Raw genomic sequence first — 15,040 nt, forward strand, 5'->3', positions numbered from 1 at the left:
GGACAGTAGTAAGCAGTTCAATTTAGAGATCAGGGGTGGTTTAGGCCTTTCAAATGTTTATGAATTAAATTACAGGAGTAATGGTATACTGGAGGAAACATAGAAAATAGAAAAAATAGTGACCTATTCTTTGCGATAGGTGAGGGATTTTTCTGTGTTTATATGTACTCTTGGAGGCAATGTATATGCAGAAAAAAGATAATTTATGGCCTCTTGGGGTTGAAAATTAATTTAAAATTTTATTTTTAATTTTCAAATCGGTATTTAACCAGTATTTTGTTTTTTAGCTTTAGTGAAGTATATAATACAGTAGAATTCAGTCATTTTAAGCGTTCAGTTGATCAATTTTACTGATTATATAGTCATGTAACCTCCACCATAATCAAGGTCTATCACTTAAAAAACTTCCTTGTGCTCTTTAAGAGTCCCTTTTTGATTTGGCCTCAGGCAGCCACAGCTTTGCTGTCATTGCAGTTTTGCTTTTTTAGAATTTTATATAAATGGAATCCTATACTAATACATAGTCTTTTGCACTTGATTTCTTTCACTTAGCATCATGTTTTTGAGATTCATCTATTTGTATGTATCAGTTTTTTCTAATTGCTGAGTAGTGGTTCATACTGTGAATATAGCACAATTTGGTTATCTGTCTATAAGTTGATGGACGTTTGGGTTCCAGTTTTAAGTTACTGTGAATAGTGTTGCTGTGTGCATTTGTATACAAATCTTTTTTTTTTTTTTTTAAGATTTTATTTATTTATTCGACAGAGATAGAGACAGCCACTGAGAGAGGGAACACAAGTAGGGGGAGTGGGAGAGGAAGAAGCAGGCTCATAGCGGAAGAGCCTGATGTGGGGCGATCCCACAACGCCGGGATCACGCCCTGAGCCGAAGGCAGACGCTTAACTGCTGTGCCACCCAGGCGCCCCTGTATACAAATCTTTGTATGGACATATTTTATTTCTCTTCAGTATTTAGTTTTGGAGTAGATGAGCCTTTAAATTTAGTTGTACAACTTAATACATTTTTTATTAAAATAGTCACTTTTAAGAAATCATTCTCAAGGTGGCCAAGGGTCCTTTGATTAATACTGGTTTGTTTAACTTATTTGATAAGACTTTACTCCCAATCAGCCTCATTTACAACTGTGTCAAATATCTTCCGGCACTGTAAATTGCATTTATAAATTTAATATATTCAGTTTTCTGTTTTAATCAATTTGCTTGACCTGACAAGTGAAGCATTCCCAGGCTTTTATATACATGGCCTCAGGTAGCCTGATAACTTACGATTTCCTGTATTTATGTTTTAATTTATCATAAACAGTATTATTTATAACCTTCATAAAATTCTCAACATTTTTCAACAAAAAAGTCCTGAGGTGTTAAGATCAGTTACTCAGTTACACATTTTAAATTGGAATGAGAGAATAAATCTATCATGTTCTTTAATATGGCAGATTATTTTAAATATTATAGGCACTGCGTGTTAAATAAGGGTAGATTATTCCTAAATGTGACTGAAAATTAGCAATAATAGTATTTGATTTATTTCATCTTTATATTAGATTCTGGATCTTTCTGGGGGTTAAAAAACTTTCACTAAGGAAATGATTTTATCAGCCCATGCAAGTTGGGGGGGTTTCCATCTTCACTAATGAGGTCACTATAAGCCAGAGGTTTTTTTTTAGGTTTTTGTTGTTGTTGTTTTTGTTTTTTGACAGGCATTGGAGAATTGGGGCAGTAGGCATCCCTAGTGAGTCTCTGTCTTTGACACACTCAGGGGGAGACTTGTATCCTTCTGCAGAGGCCTTAATCTCAGAGTCCCTGTCCCTGGTTCAAGTGATGTGATTAACTTAGTTTTCTTTCTGCTAAAGCTTTCATCCCCACTGAGATGGCCTTGGATTGTTTGATTGTGTTTAATCTGCTGGCTTTATGTCATTTTGTTCTGAATTCTTTTTATAGCATTCCTATCTCACCTCTGGCTACAATTCTCTCTCTCTCTCTCTCTTTTTTTTTTTTTAAGTGTGAAACAAAAACTGACAAGGGAGAGCTATACTTCTCATACAAAGTCTCTAAACAAAGCTAATGGGTTATGTATAAGGGGTTCGTGAGGTGCTGGCTGCAACTCTTACAGATACATTTAATACCATTTAAGATCAGAGGTAGGTGGCACCTGGCTGGCTCAGTTGGTGGAGCATGTGACTCCTGATCTCAGGGTCATTTAAGCCTCAAGGTAGTTTAAGCCCCAGGTTGAGGGGGTAGAGCCTACTTATTTTTTTAATTAAATAATTAAAGAATTTTACTTATTTATTTTCAGTGATTTTTATTTATTTTTTTGAGAGAACAAGAAGGGAGGAGGGGAAGAGGGAGAGAGAGGAGCAGATTCCCTGCTGAGCAGGGAGCCTGACTTGGGGCTCAATCCCAGGACCTGGAGATCGTGACCTGAGCCGAAAGCAGACACTTAACTGACTGAGCCGTCCAGGAGCCCCTCTTTTTTTTTTTTTTTTATTTAAAAAATTTTTTTTAAAGATTTTATTTATTTGTCAGAGAGAGAGAGAGATTGAGATTGAGCAAGCAGGCGGAGCAGCAGGCAGAGGGAGAGGGAGAAGCAGGTTCCCCGCCCAGCCTGGAAGCCTGATGTGGGACTGGATCCCAGGGCCCTGGGATCATGACCTGAGTGGAAGGTAGACACTTAACTGACTGAGCCACCCAGGTGTCCCTAGAATCTACTTGAAAGAAAAAAAAAAAAAGATTCTGTGTAAGGCTCTGTCTCGGGTTCTGGCTCTGTCTCACAGCTTTTATTTCTGTCTCTGTGTTCATGACTCTGAATTTTTGTTCATGAGTTCTCCCCCGTTCTTTTCTTTTTTTTTTCCTTTCACATGTTGTACTGTTTTGTATTTTGTTCTTTCTTTAGCTTTTTTTAACTTAGCATCTTTATCATGTTACCGTGTTATCATGTTGTATAATTGTTGCTTTGTTGTGTAATCATCACCGCACGGTCCATTTCTTTCTATGTCAGACTTTTAAATGTTACTTTTTATTACAAAGACGCAGGTTTTACTTACAGGGAAAAATAATAAAAACGTAGATAAAAAATGAAAAAACGTCTGTATTCAGAGACAGTCATGTCTTAGTGTACGTCCTAAACAGAGCTCTTCCTATAACGCTCATTTTATTTATCCTTAGGGAGAGGGGATATTATTATTTTCCCCCCCTCTCTTTACCTTCCTTTTTCTCTTAAAACAATATGGTGATGTCTCTCAAGGTTGTGCTTGTCTGTCCTAGTCCTCATTGTGACACAGTCTGTCGTATGGCAGATCACACCACAATTTAGTTTCTTTTGTTAATGTTTGGGGTCTGTTTGCAGTATTTTATATTAAGACCTTTCCCTGGTCAAACATTTATATATATGTATATATATATGTTTTTAAAGATTTTATTTTATTTATTTGACAGCAAGAGAGACAGCCAGTGAGAGAGGGAACACAAGCAGGGAGAGTGGGAGAGGAAGAAGCAGGCTCCCAGCAGAAGAGCCTGACGTGGGGCTCGATCCCAGAACTCTGGGATCACGCCCTGAGCTGAAGGCAGACACTTAACGGCTGAGCCACCCAGGCGCCCCGAACATTTTTATATTTTAACACACATTCTTCTTTGTCTTTTTTTTTTTTTTAAAGTAAGCTTCATGCCTAGCATAGAACCCATTGTGGGGTTTGAACTCACAATCCTGAGATCAAGACGTGAGTTGAGATCAGGAGTCAGACTCTAACCAACTGAGCCACCCAGGCACCCCCCTTTTTGTCACTTTTTATCCTGATTCAGTTTCAGACTTACAGAAAAGTTGCTAGTACAAAGAACTCCTTACGAGACTCACCAGTTCTTAATGATGTGACTTTCTCTTGCTCTATATGCATGTTGTTTTTATTTCCAAACCATTTGAGAGTAGGTTGCATACATTATGCCCTTTTGCTTTTTAATGCTTCAGTGTATGTATTTCTTAAGAGCAAGGATATTCTCTTACGGTATACTTATCAAATTCAGGAAATATAACATTATATATAACTTTTTTTTTTTTAAAGATTTTTATTTATTTATTTGACAGAGATAGAGACAGCCAGCGAGAGAGAGGGAACACAAGCAGGGGGAGTGGGAGAGGAAGAAGCAGGCTCATAGCGGAGGAGTCTGCTGCGGGGCTCGATCCCATAACGCTGGGATCACGCCCTGAGCCGAAGGCAGACGCTTAACCGCTGTGCCACTGAGGTGCCCCTATATATAACATTTTAGATTTTAATCTACAGTCAGTGCCTAATAATGTCCATTACAGCAAAATTTCTTTCTGAAACAGAAAGAAACACGCATGTCACATAGGAAGCAGGATTACTAAGTGCCATCAAATTTTGAATAATTGTTTGTAGAAAAAAATGATTAGATTTGAGTCTGTAGTGGTAAATACTGTGAAATGTTTAGTTTGTTTCTTCTTGTATTTATAGTGCCCTACTGGAATTCTCTAAAAATGTGGCTTTTGGCAGTAAATTCTTATTTTTCATGCCATGAGATTCTTTCAGACTTTCATATGGGCCTGAGTCCTCAGTTCACACTGACTTAGTTCCTCTTGAATTTCAGGCCTTTGACTCTGACCCTAGCGTATTGTTAGAGTAAGCATGCACTCAGTACTAGAGGTGGTGATGACGATTTTCTTTTTTTGTAACCTCCTTCCTTCTTCCCTTTTTGTTTAACCTTTATTTTAATCTCTGTATTGTCCTGAAGATAGATACCTTTATTGTCTACTCACAATGTATTGCTCATTCAAGTGGCAATAACAGTAATGTCTTTAATTACCATGTTTTGATAGCTACCCTAAATTCTTGTGTTCTCTCTCAGTACTGGCAAAAATTTTTTTTTCACTGGCATGCAGAATATTTAACTCTCCTTTTCCCTTCCTTTAAAAATTTTTTATTGTGGTAAAATACATATAATACATAATTTATCATTTTAACCAGTTTTAAGTGTACAGTTCAGTGGCACTAAGTACTTAACTGTTCTTTTAAAACATAGGATTGCTGTAGCTCATTTTTAAAATTGGAGTGTTAAACCCTGTCCTGGCAACTCCTCCCCTCCCCTCATGGTTATGGAAGTATGTATAGATACTTTAAAAAACTTTTTATCTGGAAATAATTTTCAAGCCTACAGAACAGTTGGGAGAATTGTACCAGGAGCCTCCAAACACCCTGTAACAAGATTTACCAATTAGCATTTTGCCCTATTTGCTTTATTATTGTCTTTCAATATAATATGCACACGAATTGTTTTTCCCTGAGCTGTTTGAGAGTAAGTTGACAGCATAGCCATTTAGTCTTGAATAAATACATATTTCTTAAGAACGGAGACATTCTTGTGTAACAGTAAACAACTTACGGAAATTTAACATCGATACAGAACTTGAATCCAGCATCTCTGTTCCAGCTTTGTCAGCTGAGCTGAGTCCAGTGTTTTCTGCTTTCAGTACAGGATCATGTATAACGTTTAGTTGTCCTGTGTTTTTAGTCTTTCAATTTGGATCAGTTCTTCAGCCTTTTTTTTTTTTTTTTTTTTTTTTTTTTTTTTTTTTTATGATTTTTTTTTATATTATGTTAATCACCATTCAGNTCTCCCTTTTCTCCCCTTTTAAAACATTCCACACTTTGGATTTGGTCTGCATTTCCTCATGATTAGGTTCCGATTATATATAGAATAGTACATTAGGGATGTGTCTTTCTCAGGATGTAAATCTAAGGGCACACGATACTCATCCGCCACTCACTGGTGATGGTCATTTTAATGACTCAGGCAAGGTGATGTCCAGTTTCTTGGCAATATAGTTCCGTTTTCCCCCTTGCAGTTTATCAGCAGTCTTTAAGACCATACAAATATTCTCATTTTCACTAGGATAATCCTCACATAGGTGTGGCATCCATTGATTCTTGCCAAGGTATTTTTTTCTAGGTGTTCTCATTTTCATATACTGGTTTTTAATGCACACGGTAACTAAGCCTGTGAATATGCTTTGGGAATCGTGACGGGCAGTGGTTTCACTGAGATTTTTGTTTCCTTAGATGGTATCACTGTTATTATTTCTTAACCAGATCTGAGTAGGATTGATTTTAACCGTTTCTGTAGCAACAACTTAACTTTTTATTACATTATTGTTGCGTTGCTTATGGACACAAAGATTGAAAACTACAAACTGGTAATAAACAACTAATGTATAACAATTTCATTGCTGTTTTCAGGGATTGAAATATTAAATAGAATTAGCTGAGTAAGAATGTTCATCAAGTATTATATTACAAAAGCCATACGTTTTATTAGACGAGTAAGTTGCTTTTTCAGTAATGGTCAGCATGCTCTTAGCTGCTTGCTTAATCTGTTGACTGACTTGTGATTTTGATGCTGTGAGGACACCAAGATTCAGTTGCTGACTTTCCAGTTTTTTTCCTCCAGGGCAAGAAGATTATGACAGATTACGACCGCTGAGTTATCCACAAACAGATGTATTTCTAGTCTGTTTTTCAGTGGTCTCTCCATCCTCATTTGAAAATGTGAAGGAAAAGGTGAGTTGATCAGATACTCTTGCCCTGAGAAAGGTGGTCACAGAACTTCTGTTGAGTTGTTGTAAAAAGCTTTAGAGGCTTGTGGATTAATTCAGATGTATTTTTTAAAATACTTCTTCTCTAGTGGGTGCCTGAGATAACTCACCATTGTCCAAAGACTCCTTTCTTGCTTGTTGGGACCCAAATTGATCTCCGAGATGACCCCTCTACGATTGAGAAACTTGCCAAGAACAAACAGAAGCCTATCACTCCAGAGACTGCTGAAAAGCTGGCCCGTGACCTGAAGGCGGTCAAGTATGTGGAGTGTTCTGCACTCACACAGGTGAGGACCATGTAACCCCTTGTTTATTTACAGTTGGGTAGTTTCTTAAGAGTATTAGGGTTCGGGGGTTATTTTTTTTTTTTTTTTTTAAAGATTTTATTTATTTATTCGACAGAGAAAGAGACAGCCAGCGAGAGGGAACACAAGCAGGGGAGTGGGAGAGGAAGAAGCAGGCCCATAGCGGAGGAGCCTGATGTGGGGCTCGAACCCGTAACGCCGGGATCACGCCCTGAGCCGAAGGCAGGCGCTTAACCGCTTCGGGGGTTATTTTTAACAGTGGTCTGCAGTGCACAAGAAAGCTGCTTGGGAAGACTAGGGCCAGCTTCATATTATATATTCTTTTGCTAGAGGTTCTGTGTTTATGGAGACAATTATTAAGCTCTGAGTAAAACTCTTGCGTTGGTGAGCTCCCATATTGTACTGACCCATTTGTAGTGGTTAGGGATTGTGTTAAAAAATTTTTATGGGAGGGTTCTAGATTAGCACTAATTCACAAGAGAATATGTGAATGATCCCCCCTAGACACTTTTTATCTAAATGTATCTGATCTTTTCCTGTCAATTCTGACCCCTCATGCTACAATTCAGCTGTCACAGGGAATTAGAGTAATTGAGACTTTATGTCAGAGAAAGCTGCCTTTGCTGTTTCTCAAGCGTGCTTTATAAAAGAGCATCAGTTCTTGTGTTTTTAGAGACATTCCTTCCTCATGTGGTCCTCTCTGTCCTTCTGTCCTTTCCTGAATAATTTAATTGGAGCTCTTCTAGTTTGATGGGAAACATCAGATTTTGAGGATAGGGAACAGTGTCCGAATATTTAGAGTGGGAGCTATAACTGACCTATGTGGTTTCATCTTTTCCACCCTCATGGTTTTACTGGCTGATTCTTCCCTTTGAGTACTGTTCTGGGGGCAAAGGGAAAAATTATGGAAATAGCACAGAATTATTTTATTCTATTGGTACTGGCGCTCTGAAGTTTGAACATTGAGCAAACATGTCTAATTAAAACAGGGCGGGGCTAAAGAGATTTCTTATAATTACGTTAAATCCATTTATATTTATCATGCTTACTTGTTTAGGTAATTGCTCTTTTTATTAAGTTTTTTAAAAAACACTATTAGATTCTTGATTATATGTATACTAAGGCAGATGGCATATATAATTAACCTATTATGCATGTACTAGGTGCTTAGTATGTATGGCCTAGACATAATTTAATAATCTCCAGTTCAGTGCTAGGTTGGAGATTTAAAGATAAAATTTTTATGCTTAGCTGGGTATTCCACAGGATAATTTACAGGTCTAAAATCATTCTCCCAAACCCAGTTTTCCTTGGCAGTTCAGTTCTGTTATAAAAGCAGATATTTTAAAGTTCAGAAGATTTTATATCCTCTCACACACAGCACTGACTGAGATTAAAAAAAAAATGCCTGATGCGTCTGTGTTTTGATACCATCATCAGAAAAGTGAGAGAGGGGTGTGTGTGTGTGTGTGTGTTGGGGAAGGATATATGTGGAATACATGCGTCAGATGATAACTAACTCTCTCTGCATCCTTCGCATACCCCTCTCCTCCAAGTATGGGTTGCTTTTGGGGGGAAGTGGAAGCAAATAGACCATGTGGACCCAATTCTAGGTCACTGGTGAAGTTTAAAGAATTGGATGCTCCCATTCAAGATTTTTTGCAGTATGAACAGGTTTATACAGTAAGTCACTTTGTAGACAGTAGGAATTCGAAAAGGTCTTAGCAACTACATTTTTCTTACCAGATTTTGATGTTTGGAGAAGTCAAAAGAGAAGATAGAAAATGGGGTGTCTGGTTGTGTTTGGGAGATAGAACTTTCAGAATTCCACATTCTGTTTGTCGATTCTTCTAAAACTGAACTTTTTATATAATCAGATACTGTGAGTAAAGCAAAGATTGGTTTTATAGAGGATTAGTTATCTTGGTCAATAAGGAAGAAAGGGTTTGCTTTTTATGAGGGGGTGCCCTAATTTCTCATGGTCATCCTCTTTTTTCCCTTATAAAATGCATTTCCCTTTTCACCCTCCCCTTTTCCTTTTATATTTGACTACCAGTTTGCTCCGAGATGTATAGAAAGAATTTTATAGGAACTTTACTTTTGTTTAACGTTTTCTGCTTTGTAAAAGACTTAGAAGAAAACTTCTTAACCTCTTTGCTTCTTTTTAAGTACTTAATGTTATTTCTCATTTATTTTGTACCGCATGGGATGGGTGGGTGCCAGTCTTCTGGGTTGCCTAGGGTTGGGGTGGGAATACCTGGGGTAGTCTGGGTCTGGTACTTGTTACTGGAGCTGTGTTCTGGGACTTATGGGAGATTTTTACTTGGGATCAAACTGACTTAAAGAACACGTGACTTGGGTGGTAAACTGTGGCTTCAGATTTAGGTGAGTTTAGGTGAGTCTTTAGACCTGGGCCCAAGGTACCAGTGCTGCTGAGTCACACTGTCACGTTGGAGTTCTGCCTGAGGTGTAAGTGTATTTCTGCATCTTAATCCCTGTAGATCTGAGAATATTCTTTGTTTTCACTCCATGCTTTATGCTCTGATATCCATGAAGACATCTTAAATCATTGGACTGCTTGCTAAAACTCATTCTAGTACCCCATTCTTTGTTTTCCTATGACTTGGGTGGTGGTTACTTCCTCTAATAACATTACTGAATAACTGAAGTATATGCTGTTTCTAGAGTCTGTTTCTTAAACTTCTCTCAGGTGGTACTGTTGAACAATTAACACTCTTTTTAAATGTCTGAACCATTTTGTTCTGGGAAACTGATTTACTCTAAATCCTGATTAATCCCATCCAGATATGTCATTGAATCTAGAAACATGTAGCATGCCTGTTAGTCTGCTATTTGTGTCCTTCAGTTATTCAGGGGCTGAATTCACAGAAGCCTGAAATTGTAATTGATTTATTTCCAAAAGGTGTGTGTGCCATTCTTCTCATTGGAGATACTGGGGAGTTCTACAAGAATTATCCCATCTGTCTTTTGTTTACATATCTTTTTTTTTCCTCCTGGCTTTATTTTCATTAAAATGTTTTTTCAAAGTGTGATTGTTTTAGAAGTCAACGTACAGCATTTTCATAAAAATTGCTTTCTTGCTCAGTTAATCTTTTTTGTGTAAGAAGTTTCTGTTCAGTTATCTACTGTCCTGATAATGGGCTTTAAGCTCTTGCTCTCTGGCACTTATTTTTCTGAAGGCACGTTGCTTCTGTGAATTCAGCCCATTTAATCCGGACTGCTATTGTATCTGCTAGTCTTTCTAATCCTCTAACCTGGCTGCTATTCTCTCTCCTCCCCTCTGTCTTGTAGAGAGGTCTGAAGAATGTGTTTGATGAGGCTATCCTAGCTGCCCTCGAGCCTCCGGAAACTCAACCCAAAAGGAAGTGCTGTATATTCTAAACTGTTTTCTCCTTCCCCTCTTTGCTGCTGCTTCCTGTCCCACTACTGTAGAAAGAGCATTTAAAAACAAAAGGAATAAAACCATCCTGTTTGAAAGCCTCTGCGTCTTTTTACTCACCACCTAAGAGCAACCTCTGTATTAGTTTTTGATTAAGAATGCAATATCTTATAGAATATTTTTTGTGATCAGTAGTCAAGTTGGACTTGTTTAACTTTCTGCTTCTTGAGTTGCCTGATGCTCAGAGCTTTTTGGTTTGATTACTATTGCAAAAGGGAACTTGGTGTGGCATTAAGAATGTTCTCTTGGAAAAAACAAGAAGAGTTTTAACACTTCTTAGCTCTAGATGGAGAAAATAACACAAACATCATTTTACTCTTATGATTAATTGTAATTGTAATTGCATGACAAACTTTATGGAAAAAGGGTGACCTGCTAGTAGAGTGTAACGGGGAAGGGAGGATTCTTCTCTGGTTTTCTTTTGTGCAGTGAAACTTTGTGTTGCTATTGCTTTGGCTGTCTGTGCTGTAGTGGAGTATTTGTCAGTCTGGGGTGGGAAAGGTATTAATGTATCTGCTACTGCTTTATGAAATCATTTGTTATACTATCTTTTAAGAACAGCATCCATTTTAACCGTTGACTTAAGGTTTGTTAATGTTGAGATGTAAAGCTGCCACCTTTATATTTTCTTGCTTCTGATTTTATTGTTGTGAGGGAAACATACAATTGTGGTTACCTTCAAATTTTGAAATTAAAAATATACAATTGTTTGTATAAATGCCTGATGAAGCTTTATTCCTTTTGCACGGACTGGTTCTAGTTTTACATATGTATCAGGTGCCCACAGTTTGCTTCCTTGAGCCCCCTGGCTCTGTCTGATTGGTGGGATGCAGGGAGTTCAGAGTGAAGGTCTTTGATGCAGCCGCGGTATCCGCGCTCTCCATCCTTGCCTGCGCCTTCCATGTAACAAGGATGCCGCTGCCCGCTGCCGGCCCTCTTGGTCCTGTTCCATACTCCGCTGTTTCATTGGAATGCAGAGCTGCTTCAGTTGTTTTTTTGTAAAATGTTTCAGCAGCATATTACACAACTCATATTGAATGAGCAAATGACACATGTGGCTTGTTCGCTTCTTGTGACATACTGTGGTCTGCAGAAAGCTTTCTCAGAGGACCACTGTCTCATTCATGAATATCCACTCCTCTGCTCCTGAATTGCTGAATCCTTCCCGTGTCCTGCCTGGACAGAACTTGGTGAAGTGGGATGATTGTGTTGTGATTCAGAGTTTTTAACGTTTCATTCTTTGCACACTCTTTGGGGGTTTGAATGTTTTTAATTTGATCTTCAGCTTTATTACACCGAAAATCAGACTGCCCATTTTTTTCTTTCTACCCCTTTTCAGAAAGGCCTAAAGAATGTATTTGACGAAGCAATATTGGCTGCCCTGGAGCCTCCAGAACCGAAGAAGAGCCGCAGGTGTGTGCTGCTATGAACATCTCTCCAGAGCCCTTTCTGCACAGCTGGTGTCAGCATCGTACTAAAAGCAATGTTAAAATCAAACTAAAGATTAAAGATTAAAATTCGTTTTTGCAATAATGACAAATGCCCTGCACCTACCCACATGCACTCGTGTGAGACAAGGCCCGTAGGTATGGTCCCCTTCCCCCTCTCAGTACTAGTTAATTTGAGTAATTGTGTATTGTCAGAAAAGTGATTAGTACTAGTTTTTGTTTTGTCGTTTAAAAAAAATTTTTTTTTGTCTTTTTTTTTTTTGTTGTTTTTGGTTTTTTTTTTTTTTTTTTTTTAAAACAAGGCATGCTTGTGATGACTCTGTAACAGACTAATTTGGGTTGTTGAAGGTANGTTTTTTTTTTTTTTTTTCTTTTTTCTTTTTTGTGGGGGTGGGGTGGGGTGCGGGGAGTGTGTGTGGGGTTTGTTTTTATTTAGTCATGTTTTTTAAATTCATTAACCATTGGACAGCCCTTAAGGGGAGGAGGACGGATTGATTCCACATTCCACTTCCTAGATCTAGTTTAGAAAACTTGTTCCCCACCTGGTGCTCTTAGGAAGGAGTATAGTAAATGCCTCATTTAATAACATACTCCTTTTTGAAAGTTGCCTTTTCTCTCCACCCTTGAGTAGGTCCAGTATTTGATGAAACTCATGAAAGTGGGTGGAACCTGTCTTGCCCCTCCTCTTTTCTAGGATGCACTATATATGTGACTGTGACTTTCAAGGAAATTTGTTTGCCATTTGCTGATCTTTTTTTTGAAGTTAATTTCTAACTTCTTTCACTGATAAATGAAGAAAAGTATTGCACCTTTTGAAATACACCAAATGGATTGAGTACGTAATTAAAAAACATTTTTTTTCCCCTGTCAGTCATTGTCTTATATGCTCAGCATAGATGTCCAGCTTAATAGTGTATGATACGGTGTTCCTAGAACACAGCTGAAGACCTGGTAAATCGAGGAAATGTGAGGGGTGGCGCTAGGAGACAGATGTCTATGGAATGATGCACATCCTCTTTCAAGTTGGGAGGATGGAGACCTGCTTCATGAAGAAGCTGGGGGTGTGGGTGGGGGTGGGGAGAACATTTAACAACATGGGGACCAGTCGGGGGAATCCCCTTATTTCTGTTTTGCATATGAGGAACCCTAGAGTAGCTAGTTATGGCTCTCTAGTTTAATAAAAAAATCATGGAGTCTTATGAAGACTCTTCATAAGTGTTAATAGGGATTTTATCCATTTATTTTGGTTGCAGTTTCCAATTTTTAAAAATGTTTAGGTAATCTTCTCCACCTTCCCCAAATCCTAATTCTTGTAGATTCATTAGTTTTGAACCAATGCTTTCTCATGTCTCAATTCTTTGTATATGCATTCTTTTCAGATGTATTAAACAAACGAAAAACCCTTCACAAGCCAGCCTGGGGGTTGTTCTTTTCCCTCCGCCTCTTTTTAGATACGTAGGAGTGGGCACTTGCCTCTTAGTAACATCAGTTTCTAACAAATTTTGGGATACAATTTTAAAGCTGTATTGTTTTTAACGTACTTTATTTCCTTTCTGGCCTTCAGTTTGAGGTGATGGCTTCCGCTCAGTATGTGCAGCTTTGTGCCTTCTCCTGTGAGTTTGGCAGGTAGCCTGCAAACTCCTCTTTAAAACCAAGTGGGTTCATGGCGGTCCTTAGTGAAGGCCATGCTCCGGAAGCTCCCTGCTCGCGTTGGGAGGGAATGGCGGCACACCTCTCGCATCCATTGGTTAGTTGGAAGGCAGCCGGTTTTTTTCTCAAGTTTTCTGTGTCAGTGCTTTTCAGATTTTGTTGCTTACTGGAGTACAGCTTGAGCAACGGGGTTTTGAACTCTCTCCATGTATTTGCAGAACACAGCCAAGTTGGAGAACCATTACTCCTTGATTGTTACCCAGACTGCTTCCATCAGATTCTGGATTCTGTACTGTGAATCTGAATATGGGACACGTCTTCTTTAAGTGATAGGAATGATTCATTTACCTTAAGGGCATTATACTGCTCTGTGGGAGAGTCTTAGAAACTAAGAGCTGTTGGTACAGTGTAGCCTCATTTTGGTGGTTTTCTTTTTCTTTTTTTTTTTTAAAGATTTTATTTATTTATTTGACAGAGATAGAGACAGCCAGCGAGAGAGGGAACACAAGCAGGGGGAGTGGGAGAGGAAGAAGCAGGCTCACAGCAGAGGAGCCTGATGTGGGGCTCGATCCCATAACGCCGGGGATCACGCCTTGAGCCGAAGGCAGACGCTTAACCGCTGTGCCACCCAGGCGCCCCTTGGTGGTTTTCTAAGTGGAATCGTGTTTGGCTTGATTCCATGCTTTGCTGGAGCTAAGCTGGGTGGCTTGGTTGGGAAGGGGTTAGGCAGAGGCAGATCCAAGCTCTACTGTTTAAACCAATGTTTCTTGCTCCTTGTTGACCATGCTAGGGAGAGATACCGGGGTTGTGCTCTGAGATCCTAGGGACCTGGGACCGTATATCCCTAGTTCGTAGTACAGTGGCACATAGGTCCATCCTGATTATCGCTGTGTCCCTGGCCTAGGGTGGCGTTTGACACATGAGAGATGGCTCTAAAAATAGTCATTGGATGGTACATGATTTCAAGAATGAATGAATGAAATAAAGGTCACATGGTTGTGTCAGTGAAATATCCATACATCAGAACAAAGGCAAGGGGATTGATGGAAGCTAAAATATTAAATATTAAATATTTTCTTATGAAGATTTTATTTATTTAGCATGAGCGAGGTGGTGGGGAAGAGGGAGAGAGAATCTCAAGCAGATGCCACACTGAGTGTGGAGCCTGACATGGGGCTGGATCTCAGTCCTTAGCTGGCTTAGCTTGTGGCAAAATATACAACATTTAGGCTAATATGACACTAATACATCACTGGTTTTTTAAAATATCAAATGTTTTACTGAAGGTGTTAGAAATAGGTTCTGTGGTTTGTTAAAGTTGTACCCTTAGGCTGGATTTTATGCCAATAAGGAAGCATATTCCAAGGGAAAAGGAAGGATGATGGTATGAAAGCACCAGTCACAGTATTTCCTTCATTCTAAGGTATATTTGTCCTCAATCTTCATGTTGTAGTCAGAATACCTTTTAAAATTTGTACAGTTAATGTAGTAGTATGTTTTTGTTTTTGGTGTTTTTGGTTTTGAAAAGCTGTCATTAAATCCGCTGGTATCAT

General features: G+C 38.7%; 1 protein-coding gene across 2 annotated transcripts in view; it reads left to right on the forward strand.

Moving 5' to 3' along the window:
• Positions 1-12,127, forward strand: part of CDC42 (cell division cycle 42) — a 44,925-nt gene extending 32,798 nt beyond the window's left edge. The window contains exons 4-6 of one of the 2 annotated variants that reach the window (XM_011225376.3): positions 6,480-6,589; positions 6,714-6,911; positions 10,242-10,427. In XM_011225376.3, the coding sequence (XP_011223678.1) occupies positions 6,480-6,589; positions 6,714-6,911; positions 10,242-10,331 (398 nt within the window). In that variant the 3' untranslated portion in view covers positions 10,332-10,427. Of the gene's footprint in view, positions 1-6,479; positions 6,590-6,713; positions 6,912-10,241; positions 10,428-11,728 lie in introns of those variants that run through there. The other variant, XM_002919524.4, reaches the window with a different exon arrangement.
• The last annotated feature ends 2,913 nt before the right edge of the window (positions 12,128-15,040 follow it).

This window comes from Ailuropoda melanoleuca, chromosome 2 (assembly GCF_002007445.2).
Source record: "Ailuropoda melanoleuca isolate Jingjing chromosome 2, ASM200744v2, whole genome shotgun sequence".
In the NCBI taxonomy this organism is placed as follows: Eukaryota; Metazoa; Chordata; class Mammalia; order Carnivora; family Ursidae; genus Ailuropoda; species Ailuropoda melanoleuca.